This window comes from Chiloscyllium punctatum, chromosome 9 (genome assembly GCF_047496795.1).
Source record: "Chiloscyllium punctatum isolate Juve2018m chromosome 9, sChiPun1.3, whole genome shotgun sequence".
Taxonomy (NCBI): Eukaryota; Metazoa; Chordata; class Chondrichthyes; order Orectolobiformes; family Hemiscylliidae; genus Chiloscyllium; species Chiloscyllium punctatum.
This window is the reverse complement of record NC_092747.1, coordinates 38,958,875-38,980,179: the sequence shown is the minus strand read 5'-3', so window position 1 is coordinate 38,980,179 and position 21,305 is coordinate 38,958,875. Positions and strand designations below refer to the sequence as shown.

The window sequence follows — 21,305 nt, the reverse complement described above, 5'->3', positions numbered from 1 at the left end:
ATATTGAGCAGTACCAGAAACCCTGGAAGACCTTTCCTTCACAAGCCTAAGGCACTGAGATAATTGCAGTATCAGTGCTGCTGTCCTAACTGTGACCAATTAGTTCACTATTCTTAGTTAAAATCTTCGAATAGAGCTCCGTACAAATTGGCCAAATACCATCACATCTTGGTCGAGACATGAGTTCCACTGGTCCTGATCCCAACTATTTCTTTTTCCCCAGGATCTGGCTCACTTGAAATTATTTCGATATTTTCCACTCGGCGTTTCCTTTCTTTCAGAAAGGCAAGTGGAGGATAGTGAGGTAAATTGGCTACAGCAAGGCTTAGAGAAAAAAAAAACCCAATCTTGTACAGTCAACATCTTATATGCTGGCCAACAAGGTTTCATTATTTTCTCAAAGGTACTTTTTGTCTATGCTGTCCATCATGGAAATGTCACAGGCTCAGGCAGAATATTAATTTTTGAAACATCACATTGCTTTCCTTACCTGAATGCAAAGAAGGAACAAATGCTTCCAGAAGGTGATGTTGCTAGGATAAAAGTAACAGGTTGTTTCTGCAATTTACACAGTGTTGTAATAAATGTTCCTATATTTGAGCAGACTTATTGATAAATAAACCTTGTAATGGTGCAGAGTGACTTCTGGTCATCTGTAATTATGATGGGGAAACTCTGCCTGTTGCCCTAGAACTTCTGTAGGTGTATATTGGAATGCAGTATTTCAGGGATAATTAAAATTGAGAGGGACTGACATTCTTGAGAGAGGAGAGAGAGCTTAACTGATGCATTTCAGGAATGCTCAGGAATTTGGGATGGCTGTGAGGTTCCTTCTTGAACTAGGATTCAGCCACCTACCCCCTCCTACTTTGCACAAATCGTTGGGGGCAATTCTGGGCACCTTTTCAGGCTTACTGTTCAGACCCTCCTTAATGGCGCAGAAGCCACTTGTACTGAGAACAGGAACTTGTTCAATTGGGAGCAGCACAGAGTTCAGACACACTGAATCCGAAGGTTATCTGTTTGATTCCCAGCAGAAGTAAAGTCTTTGTTTTACATTCACCTTGTAAAAGGCGTGTGGCTGCACCCATCAAGAGTTCTCTCTGCCATGTGTCTGACAGTGGAGCAAGTGCCCTGCAATTTTGAGTCTTTAATAATGAAAGGGTTATTCTGTTTGACACGTACTGAAATCTCAGAACATGCCATGCAAATTTGCATTTCTTAATTCAACTTCTGTGGGCCCACACATCATCCACATAATGTGCCTTATTGTAGAGAGGAGCACTGCAGAATGAATGGCTCCATGCACCCTTTATATCATTGATCTGTTTCAGAAAGTGATTCACTTTCTTTGGGAGTTAAAGTTAGGCCCTTTTCTACAGTAAAGATTTTTACACAAAGGAAACAGAATTGCTAAATCAATGCACCTCATCTATGGGCGAAATCTTACTTTTTATTGGCTAAATCTCAGTTTAATGGAGGGTTTCTCTCTATGAGGTCCAGTGAGGTTTTTCGTTGCCCTTACCTTACCAAACCTGCCTCATTAACTACCTACCTACCCTTTGACATCCCTCTCGACCAATTCTAGCCCTATCCTACCGCTTGCCAGACCCAGAACAATGCCAATCAGCAGATATCCTGGAAACGAATAGTTTAGATTAGATTAGATTACATTACAGTGTGGAAACAGGCCCTTCAGCCCAACAAGTCCACACCGACCCGCTGAAGCGCAACCCACCCATACCCCTACATTTATCCCTCACCTAACACTACGGGCAATTTAGCATGGCCAATTCACTTGACCTGCATATCTTTGTGACTGTGGGAGGAAACCGGAGCACCCGGAGGAAACCCACACAGACACGGGGAGAATGTGCAAACTCCACACAGACAGTTGCCTGAGGCGGGAATTGAACCCGGGTCTCCAGCGCTGTGAGGCAGCAGTGCTAACCACTGTGCCACCGTGCCGCCCACAAATGTGGGTTTCCCTGCCAGTTTCCCTGGCACCACATTATCTTTAAAAGGTCACTATGCATCCAGGCAAGCACTGTTTCTCCAGAGCTGCTCTGCCAGGTGAACATGGCACACAAGGGGAATTTGGTACCTCAGTCTATGGGCAGGGACCTGGAGGTTCTGGTTGATTGAGATGTGCATACACTGGATGTCCTTTGCCCCAGGGCTGGCCGTAGAAGCCACAAAACCAGACCATGTCAGCTTGGTTCAAGATTGCCAACCAGATCAGGGCAGTCTCAGCTGTCTGGAGGACTGCTCAGCACTGCAGGAAGAAAGTCAATGACTTTCTCCACTCTACCAGCATTGGTACCACCATTTTCTCTCTGATACCTCACACTCACTCTGTTCCTGCTAGTGCACACACTTCCCATCAAGATTCATACTCTACCACTCTCACTGTTTCCTTCCCTCTCTCACCGTCACCCACATTAAGTTCCAGTATCCCAAAATCTGTGTGGCTATTCATTCAAGACACCTCTCCATCTGCAATAACACTAACAATTGCAATTCCCACTTCCATTTCCCTTACCTACCTCGTTCTTATTCCCTGAGGAATCAGCCCATTATAGGGCAGAGTGAGTCAAAGCTATTGATGTGCTGACAACATCCAGCTCCTCACTCTTTGAGGAACGGAACTTGACTCTGCCTGCTCTGAGGGGCTGACTGACTGTGTTCGAGCCCCTGGACTGATTTCAGAGACTGCTCTTGACTTAGCCCTGCCTTAGGACCCACTGACCAGAGACTATCTCCCTTCACTTGATTCAGGCCGACTGACAACCATGAGAAGCTTCCTGGCTTTGGGTCTGCATTAAACAGGAAGACAAGACAGAAGTAATACAAGTCTGTTATCGCTGGCTGAAGAGCAAATCATAGAGGCAAGTCAAGGAAAATGTGATCATTCGGGTAAGCTCAGTGAGTGAGCACGAAGAGATCAAGCAAACAGGCTGGAGATGCTGATGGCTCTGTCCATGAGCTGGATGTATGTCCCTGAGCACAAAGTGTCCTTGCTGCTGTATTCCAATGATAATAGCCAGTGAAGTGCACAAGTGTACTGTAAGTGGATCGGAGATGTGCCATGATTGTTCTATTGGATGCCAATATCTGTGGATGTGGAGTGCAAGTGGCTGGTGCCCATATATCGTGTGTTGAAATGTTGTCATGTGGAGACCAATATGGAGTTCTTCACATCAGGCAGTGAGCTGAAGTCAGCAAATAGCTGCTCCCATGTTGAGAATTCGCAGTATTTAGTTTGTTCATAGCGAGCAATATGACAGGAAGCTGCATATTAATGAGGGAAGATTTGCAGTTGTTAATGAGCAATATTGCTCGTTAAAGCTATTTTACCTCATTTTAGTTAAAAGATGTGATTGAGATAGGCCTCACTGCCAATTCTGCCACATTTCTCATCTGAAACCATATTGTTTAGGCCCCTCTATGATTCTGTCCCATATTATGAAAGACTTGCAAGATAAATACTTTGCAGGTTGTATTAAAGAATGTTGTACAGTTGGATAGATAATACTGTATAGCCAGAAAAACTGACAGGCTCCCAATAGCTTATTAGCAAATGTAACTGGAGGTGTTACAACACAAAGAGAAAAAGGAAGCCAATCACAACTCTATAGTTTCATCTTTTTGTTAATTTATCTTTTAAAAACTGTATAGTTTTGATTGTGTGATTGAGACTCAAAGTTGTTGTGAAATTCTGAAGTAATTATTGTTATAGTAACTGTGAACTTTTTGCAGGTTCCAATAGTGGAAGTGAAGAGAAAGTCACTTTAAAGACCGGAGTCTCAGTCAGTGATGTTTCCAAAAGGACTGGTAAGATTGGACGGCAGCCTTCAAGCAGTTCAACAACGTGCTGGAGTCTACTTCCTGCATCAAAATCCAAGCCAGTGGGCAGTGAGTGTTTGTTTACTTCTTGTAAAATGGCTAGAACTGTCTGCATGCAGCTTGTGTTATAAAATGTATCAGGTCTAGAAATAACCCGAGGGGAATTATAATCCTCCAGAGTCTACTTTGAGCACTGATACTTTAATTCAATGAATGAAATTTAAGTGGCTGGAATATATCTGTATCTTAGTTGAGATATATTTAATAAATATACACTGTAAATATTTCACCAAAATTGTATTTCCCAAATGTTATTTCATATGCAGTAATTTTTTAAAAAATTTACAAGTCAATAATTGGTCTTAGAATATCTGATCTAAATTGAGGTTCTGTGCAGTACTGCATGTTGAGAGTAAACCTTCACTGTCACTAATGTTCAAGAGCACAAATGTCAAGAAAGACTTTAACATTTCTTCTAGCACTGGAAAGTTTAATTGTCTGAAAGTCTTCCCCGAGCCTCAGTAGAAATGTGAGTCATTGTAATTTGAGGCTGGAGTTAATGACTTGGAGTTTATGCCTTACTTTTCCAAATATGTGATTCAGAAGCTGGTGATAAAGCTCATGGTTCCAATGGTGTTGAGTTTATCTGGTTACAGGTTCTACCTCCCTTAACTAGCACCTACTGGTCTTGCTGCCTCTGCATGTTTGAATCGAAATGCAATTATGTACAAAGGTCTGCTCTAGTCTGTCATAGTCATGTGACCTCCACTGTGTGGCCCATACCCTGGAGGAAGACAAAGTCCTCGTTTTAAACACATAGCTGTCTTATACAATTGTACCAATGTTCCAGCTTCCATAGAGACTGTTTCAGTTTCAGCTTTGGTCCATGTAAAGTCACTATTTGGGTCACAATGTCATGATATATACATAGCCAATCTGCACTAGCATTTATTTTGAAGTATAATTCTTTTATGGAATAATTCATACTGTACTCGTTGCATCCTTCAGTAAGAAAGATTTAGTTTGCTCGCAATTGGGTATGGGAACTGTTTCTCACAAAGGGAGAAATTCAAACACCTCAGTGCTGACCCTGTCACATGACTTTCTGCCTGACAAATTCTCTGGTCCAGCAAAGATCCGATCCCATGGCTACTGGATTGCAGAGGTACAACCTGTATTAACCAATTGATTGGTTTTCATGCTAATTCAGATTTTTGGACTGGCCCAGATTTTCATTCCCAGTGCAGATGTGTCAGCACAATGGCTCAGTGGTTAGCAATGCTGCCTCACAGCGCCAGGGACCTAGGTTCAACACCAGCCTTGACTAACTATTTGTGTGGAGTTTGCACGTTCTCCTTGTGTATATGTGGGTTTCCTCCGGGTGCTCTGGTTTCCTCCCACAGTCAAAGGTGTGCAAGTTAGGTGGACTGGCCATGCTAAATTGCTCATAGTGTTCAGGGATGTGCAGGCTAGGTGGATTAGCCACAGGAATCTTTGTTTTATTCACGCAACGGATGTGGGCATCATTGGCTTGACCAGCATTTATTACCCATTCCTGTCACTGCATTGCTGTGGGTCTGGAGTAACATGTCGGCCAGACCAGGTAAGGATGGCAGCAGTCTTCCCTCAAGGGACATTAGTTAACCAGATGGGTTTTTCCTAACAATCAGCAATGGTTTCATGGTCACCATTAGGCTCTTAATTCCAAGTTATTATTGAATTCGGGATGCGAATCCAAATTTTCAGAACATTACCTGGATCTCTGATAGTCTAGCAATAATACCATTAGCCCATTGCCTATAGGGTAGTAGGGTGAGATGCTGTTTGGAGGGTTGGTGTACATTTGATGGACTGAATGGTCTGCTTCCAGACTGTAGGAATTCTTCAATCTATGATTCTAGGTGTGCAGTGTCAGGAAACAGTCCAGCTTAGTGTACATGCCTCTGGGGGCAAAACAAGCTGTCTGGCTGGATTTTAATTCCAAGGTCCATTCATGTGAGCTGGAGTCATGCCTACCACCCAGATTAGAAACGTGAGGCAGGGGTTTAAAATGCCAGTTTTCATAAACCTTGATAAGCCTTCAAGCTGTCACTCCTCACATACTCTTTCCCTCTTCTGGCACACTGTCCAGCCCCATCCATGGCCACTCATTTCCTCATCAATCCCCCATGACTTCTCATACACTCAATGCCAACCCATGCCCCTTCACCCATCCCATCACCTGTAATGGCTCCTTTAGTGCCAACTCATGTCAAACCATGACCTCCGTTCTCACAAACTTTCCCTTTATACTGACCATGCCAATTCACCCAGTACCTAACGTGGACAATCCTTATATGAGTGTGTTATATAAAAAGTCTAAAAGGGTCAATACTAAGGAATGCCTTAAGTGATGTCATACAGACCTGGCAGGAGCACAGCTGATCCTGAAGGCGTGAGACTATGTTTGGATCTTCCTCACAGTCTCTACAACAATGTTGATCAGATGCATTCAACTTGTAAACGTTGCTTTCGCGCAATAAACTACGTCTTGTTGAAAGTAAGAGCTTCCTTGCAACAGGCTACCAAGTGATTTTCCACTCCCAAGCTAAACCAAGCATGCTGTGTAGATCCCTACCTCGAAAGAGAAAGGTGGCAGCAAGCAAACCTTACAGTGAGCTGCAATGCTAGTTAGTTCAGATTCAATTTCACTACCTCACACCACACAAAGTGGTAGAAGTCTGAAGATTTATTCAAACACAGCTGTAAAAATTCTACTGAAGCAGACAGTCAGCACCAGGAAGATCTGAACATTTGAGACCCCTACAGAAGAGAACTTCATCAAGGCAAAATCTACAAGCAATAATAATAGCATTTCAGACTCAGTAAGAGGTTAGCAGGTGGAGAGTGTTCAGGACTATATGAAGCCAGAGTACAAATCACTCAAGGCAGTTGTGTATTCCATTGGGTGCTGGTAGGAGCAGACCCATGGTTCAGCTAAAGAGCAGCAGATACAACTTTCAAGAAAATGGTCCAGACTTAGAGAATGGAAAAGCAAAAAGTGAGGGAGCGTGCAGCTCACCATAATAAGTAGGTAACAGGAAACACAGCGACAGTAATGGAAATCAAAAGCCACATAAGCAATTCAAACCAATGTTAAAGACCCATGGCTTTGCAGAGGCAGCACTGAAGCAGTAAAAGGGCATATTTGAAGCCTTAGCAGACAGGGATTGACAGGAGGAGAAAGTTGGGAGATGTTATAAAAGTCCCAGAAAAGCTAGAAGTCCCATTATTGAAACTACAGTAAAGGCAGGAAGCATTTATTGTTACTGCAGTCAGCTGGAACCATTCCAGGAAACTGAGAAAGAAATGTGGATTATTATTAGATCTGCAGACAGTGGGAGTTGGCCAGGTAAAGCCACAATTAAAGAAGGCATTGATATTAAAGCTGCAGGCAGTGATTGTTATTCAATAAAGCCATTGAGAAAAAGGCTGTAATTAGGAAATTCACATCCCCAGAGAGCCCGAAAATAGGCTGGAATCCTCCATTTAACCTGCAAAAGTTCAAAACTCTCTCCTTTGGCCATAGAAGGCAGAAATTCATGATTTTATTCAAATAAATGTTGGAAAATGCTCCAGAATAGAGCAAATAACATTCTTGAAAGAACAAGATTTGGCAGATGAATTCAGAAACCAAAGGATTTGAAAGATAATGTCATTAAAGATCTCTGTGGGTTAATGGAATTTATCAGAGATCAACTGATCAGCAATTTCAACAACGATTCTTTGTCCAATTTACTATAACCAAGAGAAGCTTGACTCTAGAGAAAGATATACAGGTAGTGACTGAAATCGAAGTTCAGAAATTGCATAGATCATTGCTAAGAGGAGAAAACCAACATTATCACAGATGATCAGAATCCATTCAGATGTTAAGGTCGAAACCACAATAGAGACATTTGAGAAACCAGGACAACAAGTGAAAAAGACAAAAGGTAACAGATACCCTTAGCAGTGCTATGGAGCATGGAAACCTCACAAGCACACACAGTGCCTAGCTACCTTAGTACAACAGGTCACCTTCAGAAAATGTGCCACATTAGCATTCAGTCACAGAAAGGCAAGAAGTTACATAGCTAATGAGGTAGCAGGGTCTACAGTAGAATAAAGGCCGACAGTACTCATGGAAATTAGGTGATCCAGGCATTGATTTTCAGCAAGTCAATGGGCATTTTATTAATTTTAAATTTGATATAGTGGTGTCATTATATTATATCAGATTATGTACCATAGTTGTTGAAACACTGTCTTCCACTGACAACATGTTCTAGTAAGCATATCACATAAGATTAAGAGTATTCTACAAACAACTCTGCAACTTAGGGGTTGACGAATAGTAGATAACATATACACACTTAGCAATAAAGTACTCATACTCTTGACCACAATGACTTCAAGTGGTGGAATGAATCAAATTGTTTAAAGTTAACAAATAACTGTCCAGAAACACCCAGTGACGGCATAAACGAAAACAGAACTTGCTTTACTGGCTCAGCAGCTCTGATAGTGTCTATTGAGAGAAAGAGTTAACATTTTGTGTCTGGTGACCCTCCTTCAGAAGAGACTATTTCATCAGGCTCCCTACACTCATGGTGAGACCAAACATAAATCAGAAACCAATGAGATTAGTTATATTGAAAAGAAATTTGCTTCATTCTAGAGGGAACCTTGCAATTTTACTGGATTGGTCAAAATGTTTTCCGCTGCTTTCAACACTGAAGAGAGTTCAGATTGCAAGGATCAGGGATCTTGCCCAGTTTGGCCAATGGGCTGAGGATTGATAGATGAGTTTAATTTGGATAAATGTGTGGTATTGCATTTCAGTAAGATCAACGAGGGCAGGGCTTATACAGTTTATACAGGTAGGGCCCTAGGTAGTGTTGTTGAACAGAAAGACCAAGGGATTCAGATACATAGCTCTCTGAAAGTTGAATCACAGGTAGTTAAAGAAGGCTTTTGGCACACTTTCCTTCATTGCTCAAACCATTGAGTGTAGGAGCTGGGATGTCATGTTGAGGTTATACAAGACGTTAATGAGGCCACTTTTGGAATACTGTGTGCAGTTCTCGTCAGCCTGCTATAGGAAGAATCTTATTAAATTGGAGAAGGTTCAGAAATATTTACCAGGATACTGCTGGGACTGAAGGGTTTGAGTTATAATGTTAGATTTGATAGGCTGAAAATTTTTTCACTGGAGCATAGGAGGTTGAAGGGTGACCATATAGAGGTTTATAAGATCATGAGGAGTATTGATAAGGTGAATGTGAAGGTCTTTTCCCTTGGGTTGTGGAGTTCAAAACTAGGCAGCATATTTTTACAGTGAAAAGGGAAAGATCTTAAAAGGGACCTGAGAGGCAACTCTTTCACACACCAGGTGGTTTGTATGTGGAATGAACTGCCAGAGGAAGTGTCAGATGCTAGTACAGTTACAGTATTTAAAAGGCATCTGGACAGGTACATGAACAGATTTAAAGGAACATGGGCCAAACTCAGGCAAGTGGGACTACTTTAGTTTGGGAAACTTGGTTGGTGTGGATGAGTTGTACAGAAGGGTCTGTCTCTGAGCTGTCTGACTCCATCAGTGAGGTTCACTGCAAACAGGAGCAACCAATCAACTGAAGAACAATCGACCCCAGCTGAGCTCAATTCTTCATCTTCGCTTAGGTGCATTTTCATCTGAGTGCAACACAGCTTGATGGACAAATATAACAACTTAACTGATTTTAGTCTGATGTCAGATGCTGAGATGATTTGGATTACACAACTTTTAACTCGAGAATTTCATTTCCTTAATTTGCCAGTAGAGCTGTAACACTGGCATTTACCCAACAATGTGGAAAATTGCCCAGTATGTCTTGTACACTGAAAGGTTTCCCTAACAACCATCTGCGTCCTGATTTGGAACAATATTGCCATTCCTTTACTGTTGCTGGATCATATTCCTTGAATTCTGTTTCTATGAGATCCATGCACATACTTGCACCCCAAAAACTACAGCAATTCTAGAAGACCGCTAACTACCACCTTCTCAAAGGCATCTACTGATGAACGGTAGATTCTTATCTTGCCGTGATGCTCATACCCCTGGAGCGAATAAAAACCCACTAGGATTTCCATGAGTACATCATTGCCTACATCTTTATTACCTTTGTTGCTGAATTCTGTGATTTCTGACTTCCAACTTTCATTATTCTTGTCCTTTCTGGCATTTCATTTTCAATTCCTATCCGTTTCTCAATACACAGCAACACTTAGCTGGTCCTGTACTAAGTATTGTATTTAGAGTTATCAAGTCAAAGAGATCTATAGCTTAGAAATAGACCCTTCGGTCCAACCCAATCTAGTTCCACCTGCCAGCACCCGGCCCATGTCTCTCCAAATCCTTCCTATTCATATACCCATCCAAATGCCTTTTAAATGTTGCAATTTTACCAGCCTCCACCACTTCCTCAGGCAGCTCATTCCATACACGTACCACCCTCTGCGTGAAAAAGTTGCCCTTAGGTCTCTCATATCTTTCCCCTCTCACCCTAAACCTATGCCCTCTAGTTCTGACTCCCCCACCCCAGGGAAAACACTTTGTCTATTTACCCTATCCATGCCCCTCATGATTTTATAAACCTCTATAAGGTTACCCCTCAGCCTCCGATGCTTCAGGGAAAACAGCCCCAGCCTGTTCAGCCTCTCCCTATACCTCAAATCCTCCAACCCTGGCAACATCCTTGCGAATCTTTTCTGAACCCTTTCAAGTTTCACAACATCTTTCCGATAGGAAGGAGACCAGAATTGCATGCAATATTCCAAAAGTGGCCTAACCAATGTCCTGTACAGTTGCAACATGACCTCCCAACTCCTGTACTCAATACTCTGACCAATAAAGGAAAGCATACCAAACGTATTCTTCACTATCCCATCTACCTGCGACTCCACTTTCAAGGAGCTATGAATCTGCACTCCAAGGTCTCTTTGTTCAGCAACACTCCCGTTGGAGTGTTGCTGAACCTTACCATTTAATGTATATGCCCTGCTAAGATTTGCTTTCCCAAAATGCAGCACCTCTCATTTATCTGAATTAAACTCCATCTGCTACCTCTCGGCCCATTGGACCATCTGATCAAGATCCTGTTGTAATCTGAGGTAACCATCTTCGCTTGTCATTTTCTGCAGTAAATACTGATACAAAATATTCGTTTAGTATCTCCCCCATTTTCTCCAGCTCCACACAAAGGCCACCTTGCTGATCTTTGAGGGGCCCTATTCTCTCCCTAGTTACCCTTTTTGTCTTAATGTACTTGTAAAAACCGTTTGGATTATCCTTAATTCTATTTGCCAAAGCTATTTCATGTCCCCTTTTTGCCCCCTGGATTTCCCTCTTAAGTATACTCCTACTGCCTTTATACTCTAAGGATTCACTCCATCTATCCTGTCTATACCTGACATATGCTTCTTTCCTTTTCTTAACCAAACCCTCAATTTCTTTAGTCATCCAGCATTCCCTACACCTACCAGCCTTCCCTTTCACCCTGACAGGAATATATTTTCTCTGGATTCTCGTAATCTCATTTCTGAAGGCTTCCCATTTTCCAGCCGTCCCTTTACCTGCGAACATCTGCACCCAATCAGCTTTTGAAAGTTCTTGCCTAATACCATCAAAATTGGCCTTTCTCCAGTTTAGAACTTCAACTTTTCAATCTGGTCTCACCTTTTCCATCACTATTTTAAATCTAATAGAATTACGGTCGCTGTCCCCAAAGTGCTCCCCCACTGACACCTCGGTCACCTGCCCTGCCTTATTTCCCAAGAGTAGGTCAAGTTTTGCATCTTCTCTAGTAGGTACATCCACATGCTGAATCAGAAAATTTTCTTGTACACACTTAAATTCCTCTTCATCTAAACACTTAACACTATGGCAGTCCCAGTCAATGTTTGGAAAGTTAAAATCCCCTAACATAACCACCCTGTTATTCTTACAGATAGCTGATATCTCCTTACAGGTTTGTTTCTCAATTTTCCTCTGACTATTAGGGGGTCTATAATACAATCCCAAAAAGGTGGTCATTCCTTTCTTATTTCTCAGTTCCAACCAAATAACTTTCCTGGATGTATTTCCAGGAATATCCTCCTTCAATACAGCTGTAATGCTATCCCTTATCAAAAATGCCACTCCCCCTCCTCTTTTGCCTCCCTTTCTGTCCTTTCTGTAGCATTTGTATCCTGGAACATTCAGCTGCCAGTCCTGCCCATCCCTGAGCCATGTTTCTGTAATTGCTATGATATCCCAGTCCCATGCTCCTAACCATGCCCTGAGTTCATCTGTCTTTCCTGTTAGGCCCTTTGCATTGAAATAAATGCAGTTTAATTTCTTAGTCCTACCTTGTCCCTGCCTGCCCTGACTGTTTGACTTGCTTCTGTTCTCAACTGTACCAGTCTCAGATTGATCTCTTTCCTCACTATCTCACTGGGTTTCCCCCGCCCCCCCCCCCCTTACTAGTTTAAATTCTTCCGAGCAGCTCTCACAAATCTCCCTGCCAGTATATTTATCCCCTTCCAATGAATCTCAACCTTTTCCCTTCCTATGTCATTGGTTCTAATATGGACAATGACCTCTTGCTGGCCCCTCTCCCCTGTAAGAACATTCTTCAACCTCTGAGACATCCTTGATCCTGGCACCAGGAAGCGACACACCATTCTGATTTTTTTGCTGCTGGCCACAGAAACATCTGTCTGTACCTCTGACCAGAGAATCCCCTAACACGATTGATCTCTGGAACCTGACGTACCCCTGATTGCATAAGAGCCAGTCTCAATACAAGAAACTTGGCTGTTCGTGCTACGTTCCCCTGTGAATCAATCACCCCCTACATTTTCCAAAACAGCATACTTGTTTGAAATGGGGATAGCCACAGAAAGCTCCTGCACTAGCTGCCTATGTCTCTTACCTTTCCTGGAGTTAACCCATCTATGTGACTGTATCTGAGACCGTCCCCTCTTCCTATAACTGCCATCCATCACATAGAACACAGAACATAGAACAATACAGCACAGAACAGGCCCTTCGGCCCATGATGTTGTGCTGAACATTTGTCCTAGCTTAAGCACCTATCCATGTACGTATCCAATTGCCACTTAAAGGTCACCCATGATTCTGACTCTGCCACTCCCACAGGCAGCACATTCCATGCCCCCACCACTCTCTGGGTAAAGAACCTACCCCTGACATCCCCCTATACCTTCCACCCTTCACCTTAAATTTATGTCCCCTTGTAACACACTGTTGTACCCAGGGGAAAAGTTTCTAACTGTCTACTCTATCTATTCCTCTGATCATCTTATAAACCTCTATCAAGTCATCCCTCATCCTTCGCCGTTCCAATGAGAAAAGGCCTAGCACTCTCAACCTATCCTCGAACGACCTATTCTCCATTCCAGGCAACATCCTGTTAAATCTTCTCTGCACCCTTTCCAAAGCTTCCACATCTTTCCTAAAGTGAGGCGACCAGAACTGCACACAGTACTCCAAATGTGGCCTAACCAAGGTCTTGTACAGCTGCAACATCACTTCATGACTCTTGAATTCAATCCCTCTGCTAATGAACGCTGATACACCATAGGCCTTCTTACAAGCTCTATCCACCTGAGTGGCAACTTTCAAAGATCTATGAACATAGACCCCAAGATCCCTCTGCTCCTCCACCTTACTAAGAACCCTACCGTTAACCCTGTATTCCGCATTCTTATTTGTCCTTCCAAAATGGACAACCTCACACTTGACAGGGTTGAACTCCATCTGCCACTCCTCAGCCCAGCTCTGCATCATATCTAAGTCCCTTTGCAGCTGATAACTGCCCTCCTCGCTATCCACAACTCCACAAATCTTCGTATCATCTGCAAATTTACTGACCCACCCTTCGACTCCCTCTTCCAAGTCATTAATAAAAATTACAAACAGCAGAGGACCCTGAACTGATCCCTGCGGAACTCCACTTGTAACTGGGCTCTAGGCTGAATATTTACCATCTACCACCACTCTGACTTTGACTGGTTAGCCAGTTTTCTATCCAACTGGCCAAATTTCCCACTATCCCATGCCTCCTGACTTTCCGCATAAGCCTACCATGGGGAACCTTATCAAATGTCTTACTAAAATCTATGTACACTACATCCACTGCTCTACCCTCATCCACATGCTTGGTCACCTCCTCAAAGAATTCAATAAGACTTGTAAGGCAAGACCTACCCCTCTCAAATCCGTGCTGGCTGTCCCTAATCAAGCAGTGTCTTTCCAGATACTCATAAATCCTATCCCTCAGTACCCTTTCCATTACTTTGCCTACCACCAAAGTAAGACTAACTGGCCTGTAATTCCTGGAGTTATCCCTATTCCCTTTTTTGAACAGGGGCACAACATTCGCCACTCTCCAGTCCCCTGGTACCACCCCCGTTGACATACTGTTGCTGTCGCAAATTCTTCTTTGCCTCTAACTGTGTCTCCAACCAATCCATTTGATCCGATAGGATTCGCAACCAAGAGCATTTATTGCAGATATAATCCGCAGTAATCCTTAAACTCTCTTTAAACTCCCACATCTGACAAGAAGCGCATATCACACTACTAAAGGCCATTTTTGCTCCTTCAACTGACCCAGAAAATAAAACCGTCTTATTCCTCTACAAAACACTGCCCCAGGTTAAATTAATAGTTATGACTTATATTTAAGTTTAATCAAGAGACATATCTCAAACAAATCCCACTCTACTCACTACTGCAGACTTTCTGTAGGCCACACTTAAAACAATTCACTTATCTGATTCTGTTCTGTGAAGTTTGCCCAAACATTTCCTCCAAGATCAGTTGTGAATTTTACTGTTTGTTAATTTTGCCCAGACGTACTCCGATGTCCAGTGATGCATGAATTCAAACAGCTAAGGCAGTAACTGTGCAGGTACACTGTAGTGTCAGATTCTTTCTCTCTCTTTCTCTCCTGCACTGATTTCACCATATGCTGCCTTTGTCTGTTTTTCTCCCTTTTAAAACTGCTGTTGTTTTGACATTTTTTTCCCCAAAGTTCCAAAACAATGCAACAACATATAAAACAGTAATTGCTACTCCTGGAATTCAAGGAAATCACCTCCAGCACCTAAAATACCTCAAAAAAGGAACAGCTGTTACAGCCAGAAATTTTTTCCATCCTCTATTTTGGATTACCCAGCCTTTAGATGGATCAGTTTTTATCCAATGTGTGCAGGAAGGATTCCTGACACAATTTGCAGATAAACCAATAAGGGTTGAAGCCATATTAGATTTGGTACTGGGTAATGAACCTGACCAGGTGTTGGATTTGGAAACAGGTGAGCACTTTGGTAATAGTAACCACAATTCGGTTATGTTTACTTATGTGATCGAAAGGGATAGGTATATATCGCAGGGCAAGAGTTATAGCTGGGGAAAAGGCAATTAAGATGCGATTATGCAAGATTTAGAATGCATAGGATGGGGAAGGAAACTGCAGCAAATGGGCGCAATTGAAATGTCAAATTTATTCAAGGATCAGCTACTGCGGGTCCTTAATAAGTATGTACCTGTCAGGCAGGGAAGAAATTGTCAAGCGCAGGAGCTGTTGTTTATTAAGGAAGTTGAATCTCTTGTCAAGAGGAAGGAGAAGGCTTATGTTAGATGAGATGTGATGGCTCAGATAGGGCACTTGAGAGTTACAAGTTAGCCAGGAAAGACCTAAAAAGAGAGCGAAGAAGAGTTAGGAGGGGACATGAGAAGTCATTGGTGGAGAGGATCAAGGAAAGCCCTAGGCTTTCTATAGCTATATTGGGAATAAAAGAATGACTAGAGTAACATTAGGGCCAATCAAGCATAGTAGTGGGAAGTTGTGAGTGAAGTTAGAAGAGATAGGGGAAGTGCTAAATGAATAATTTTCATCAGTATTCACAATAGAAAAAGACAATGTGGTCGAGGAGAATACTGGGATTGAGGTGCATAAGGAGGAGGTGTTAGCAATTCTAGAAACTGTAAAAATAGATAAATTCCCTGGGCCAGATAGGATTTATCCGAGGATTCTCTGGGAAGCCAGGGAAGAGATTGCTGAGCCTTTGGCTTTGATCTTTGTGTCATCATTGTGCCAGAAGACTGGAGGATAGCAAATGTTCCCTTGTTCAAGAAGGGGAGCAGAGATAGTCCTGGTAATTATAAACCAGTGAGCCTTACTTCGGTTGTGGGTAAAGTGTTGGCAAGGGTTATAAGAGATAGGATTTATAATCATCTGGGGATGAATAAGTTGATTGGGGTAGTCAACATGGTTTTGTGAAGAGTCATGCCTCACAAACCTTGTTGAGTTCTTTGAGAAGTGTGACCAAACAGGTGGATGAGGGAAAAGTGGTTGATGTGGTGTATATGGATTTCATTAGGCGTTTGATAAGGTTCCCCATGGTAGGCTGTTGCACAAAATACAGTAGCATGGGATCGAGGGTGATTTAGCAGTTTAGATAAGAAATTGGCTAGCTGAAAGAAGACAGAGGTTGGTGGTTGATGGGAAATATTCATCCTGGAGTTCAGTTGCTAGTGGGGTACCACAAGAATCAGTTTTGGGTCCACTGTTGTTTGTCATTTATATAAATGACCTGGATGAGGATATAGAAGGATAGGTCAGTAAATTTGCAGATGACATTAAGGTCGGTGGAGTTGTGGATAGTGACGAAGGATGATGTAGGTTACAGAGGGCCATAGATAAGCTGCAGAGCTGGCTTGAGAGGTGGCAAATGGAGTTTAATGTGGAAAAGTGTGAGATGATTCACTTTGGAAGGAGTAACAGGAATGCAGAGTACTGGGCTAATGGTAAGATTCTTGGTAGTGTGAATGAGCAGAGAGATATCTCGGTGTCCAGGTACATAGATCCTTGGAAGTTGCCACCCAGGTTGATATTGTTATTAAGAAGGCATATGGTTTGTTAGCTTTTATTGGTAGAGGGATCGAATTTCAGAACCATGAGATCGTGCTGCAGCTGTACAAAACTCTGGTGCGGCCACATTTGGAGTATTGCATACAATTCTGGTCATCGCATTATAGGATGGATGTGGAAGCTGTGGAAAGGGTTCAGAGGAGATTTACTGGGATGTTGCCTGGTATGGAGGGAAGGGTAAAAATGAGGACTGCAGATGCTGGAAACCAGAGTCTAGATTAGAGTGGTGCTGGAAAAGCGCAGCAGTTCAAGCAGCATCCAGGGAGCAGGAAAATCGACGTTCGGGCAAAAGCCCTTCATCTCATTCCTGATGAAGGGCTTTTACCCGAAACGTCGATTTTCCTGCTCCTCAGATGTTGCCTGAACTGCTGTGCTTTTCCAGCACCACTCTGATATGGAGGGAAGGTCTTACAAGGAAAGGCAGAGGGACTTGAGGCTGTTTTCATTAGAGAGAAGAAGTTTGAAAGGTGACTTAATTGAGACATATAAGATAATCAGAAGTTTAGATAAGTGTTTTCCTTGGATGGTGATGGCTAGCACAAGGCAACATAGCTTTAAATTGAGGAATGATAGATATAGGATAGATGTCAGAGATAGTTTCTTTACTCAGAGAGTAGTAGGGGCATGGAACGCACTGCCTGTAACAATAGTAGACTCGCCAACTTTAAGGGCATTTAAATGGTCATTGGATAGGCATATGGAGGAGAATGTAATAGTGTAGGTTAGATGGGCTTCAGTTTGGTTCCACAGGTTGGCATAACATCGAGGGCTGAAGGGCCTGTACTGCACTGTAATGTTCTATGTTATAGATTTATTCTCTCACCCATCACCGATAAACGAGAAAAACCTTTATTTGACTAGCTCTCTTAATGTTGGAAGATACCTCAAACTGCTTCACAGGAGCTTTGGGTCTGGACACAAACTCACGGTCACAATTTGTAGAGTGAGTGAACTGAAACTTCATTATGTTCCTCCTCTGGCTCTCTATGTTTTGTTCAGTCTGCCTGTTTCTTGTCGGCTGGTTTGCTGTGGGACTTAAAAAAAGCTTTTAAGCACAGAATTATTATGAAATAAAATTGGGTAAATTATGTTGACACAAATAAGAAATGGTGTGATCTTTGGGAAATCTATGATTTTAAGCGGCTGAGGTAAAACAATTTTATGAAATCCATATTGATTTACAATTATAATTTGCCCTTACATGTTTGAAATAAATATCCCGTGTTTGTCTCCTGTTACCAAGTCTGCTGTGAAATATATCTCTTCATCCCAATACGCTATCTTGAAACAAATTAAAACAAACACTTCCAGAGCAATTGTTAAAATCATTCCTGTTTGAAGTGCTAAATCAGTGGTCCATGACAAGGGAATGTAATTAGCTGCTTTATTATTTACTCTATTGCTTTTACATCTGTTTGCATTTGGAGAGATAGCGCCACAAGCATTATCTTTTGATACCAACAGTACCAAGGGATATCTCAATCGTTAAAGTAAATGGTTCACTTGTACTTTTAGTGCTGATAGCATCATCATTCTGCAGGTTACTTCAAAGGTAAGACTTATTAAACCTTAACACTACATTACAAATCAACTATCTAACTTAGGCTGGACATATTCCGATATTGGTGGAATTGATGTTACCCAGGGTCTCTTGAATTTTTAATTCTGGCTTCCAAAGTTTAACATCCCAACACTTGAAGAAAACAAATTAAACAACACTCATACTACATTCACTGTTCATAAAATTAAGCAACAATTACAATTGATGTAATCCAAAGCCTTATAAAATCCTTGGACAGCCCTCCGAAATCAATTCAGCAAGGAGACAAACTCTGCCTCAGGTCGGACAGATCTATTTAAACTATATTTGAAAAGTCGACATTAGTGTTCAGTAAACCGGCCTCAGCTTAAGATCGGTCCCTTTGGTGAGCTTGCTTGCTACCGTTGTGCATTCTACAGTCTTTGTCACATTTATCGATCAGATTTTCCAAGCACTGAGTGAACTCTTTGTCTTTTAAAATCTCCAGGTTGCTTTTAAAAACTTGCCACAGATTGATAACAAACCGGGCAGAATTTCAGGCATTCTGGGAGGTTTGCCAATTGTTGTGGAAGATCTGCAGTAACCTTCAGCAAATATGTGATTAGTCATGACTGTGCTCTTCACTGGGCATAAATAGCACAGTGTAGGCGGGGCTAAAAGGAAAGAGTGAAACACGTAGGGCCAAATCTTACCTTCTTTGGCTAAATGTTAATATCATTGAGACACATGGACAGTTATACACCTCAAGGCTGAGTAAGATTTCTTGCCACATTTTACCAAACTTATCTCATTTATTACCTACCCTGCCCTTATGGCACCACTCTCTAATTCTAGCCCCGTTCTATCTGTTGCTGAACCCGGCACAACTCTCTATTGCCAAGATATCCTGAAATCGACTGACAGACCTGGCTCGAGTGCCATCCTTAAAAAACTGTCTTGTGCCCAGAAAAGTGCTGTCTTGAATCACCCACATCTTTCTCTGATACCTCACACTCACTCTGTCTCTACAATTGTATCCGTATTCAACCAAGCCTCATGCTCTACCACTCTCACTATTTCCTGCAGTGACATTTGCCCTGGGCAAGGCAGATTAGGGGAAATCTGCACCTCATTTATGGGCAGTGATGTGGAGGTCCTGGTGGAAAGGGTGATGCATGGGCAGGACGTCTTCTTCCCCCAGGGGCCAGGAGTGGCTCCAGGCCATGTCAGCCTGTTTTGAGGTTTCTACCCAAGTCAGTGCTGTCTCAGCCTCATGGAAAAATGCACAGCCCTGCAGGGAGAATGTCAGCGTCCTTCTTCACACTGCCCACCATCTTTCTCTGATACCTCACACTCACTCTATCTCTACAATTGTACCCGTATCCCACCAAGCTTCATGCTCTACCATTCTCATTATTTCCTGCAGTATCTTCCCTCACTCAGTCACTTAATCTGAAGCAGAAAGGGTTTCCTCCCTTTCGTACCTGCAGTGATGAGGTGAGACTCAAGCTCCTTTGTTATCGATTCTGTTCAAGCATATGCAATAGGAACTGAACAGTTCCACTGAACAACTAAACAGACCTTTACATAGAGTCAAGGAAAGAGAAATCATGGCAGTGTCTTCCTGCTCACAAATACTACAGGCATTTAAAGTTTCACTAATATAAAGCAACATGGCTTCCTGACTTAGAAATAAATGGCACTCTTTAATCACCAGTGAGTTGAAATCCTGATGTTGTTTACCTTCCAGCATGATAGAAATACCTTCATCAAATGAACTGCAATTCTTTCAGGAGATGACAAATTGTCTTCTCTATGACCCGAGGATGGAAAATTATCGAGTCATACAGCATAAAAACAGGCCCTTTGGCCCACCATGTCTGTGATGACCAACAAACACCTAAACTATACCAATTCCATTTACTTGTACATGGGCCTACTAAGTCCTGGCATTTTAAGTGTTCATCTAGATGCTTCTTAAATGTTGTGAGAGTACCTGCCTCCATCACTCTCTGCGGCACTGTGTTCCATATTTCTACCACCCTCTGGGTGGAAAATCGTTCATGATATCCCCACTAAACCACTTACTCATCACCTTAAACTTGTGCTGTCTGTACTTAGATACATCTTCGATGAGGAAAAGATTCTCATGATCTACCTTATCGATACCTCTCATAATTTTGTATACCTTAATCAGCTCCCCCTTCAGCCTCCTCTGCTCAAAGGATGCGAACCCAGACTATTTAGTCTCTCCTAATAACTGAGACTTATCAACCAGGCAACATTGTGGTGAAACAAAAACAGAAATTCTGGAAAAGCTCAGCAAGTCTGGCAGCATCTGTGAAGAGAAATCAAAGTTAATGTTTCAAGTGTGGGGTGATTCTTCCTCAGAACCAGCCCTGAAATATTAACTCGTGATTTCTCTTCACAGATGCTGCCACACCTGCTGAGCTTTTCCAGCCACTTCTGTTTTTATTTCTGATTTGCAGCATCCGCAGTTCTTTCGGTTTTTAACATCCTGGTGAATCTCCTTTGCAACCCTCTCCCATGCAGTGACATCCTCCTGATCGTGTGGTGATCAGACCTGCACACAGTATTACATCTGTTGCCTAACCAATGTTTTATAAAGTTGTAAAAAGACTTCCTTGCTCTTATATTCTTTACGTTAGCTAATGAAGACAAGCCTTCCTTATGCCGCCTCCTTCAGCACTCTGTGTACTTGTGCTAATATTTTCAGGGATCTATGAGTTTGTAAACCAAGGTCCCTTTGTTCTTCAGTACACCCTGAGGATCTGTTATTCATTGTGTGTACTCTTCCCTTAATAGAGTTCCCTATCTTTGTCTTTCCAGTAGCATCCACTTCCATAGTAAGATAAAAGTTCAAATACCTAAGGAATGAATGCATGTGATTTAGAGAGTTACTCTGAAGATTA

The 21,305-nt window shown here is 42.2% G+C and overlaps 1 protein-coding gene across 6 annotated transcripts in view; it reads left to right on the top strand.

Annotated features, from left to right (window-relative positions):
- LOC140481308 (microtubule-associated tumor suppressor candidate 2-like) overlaps nucleotides 1-21,305 on the top strand; it is a 452,512-nt gene that overhangs the window by 288,022 nt on the left and 143,185 nt on the right. For all 6 annotated transcript variants that reach the window (XM_072577285.1, XM_072577280.1, XM_072577282.1 and 3 more), the window contains one exon: nucleotides 3,760-3,915. In XM_072577285.1, coding sequence (XP_072433386.1) covers nucleotides 3,760-3,915 — 156 coding nt within the window. The remainder of the gene's footprint in view (nucleotides 1-3,759; nucleotides 3,916-21,305) is intronic.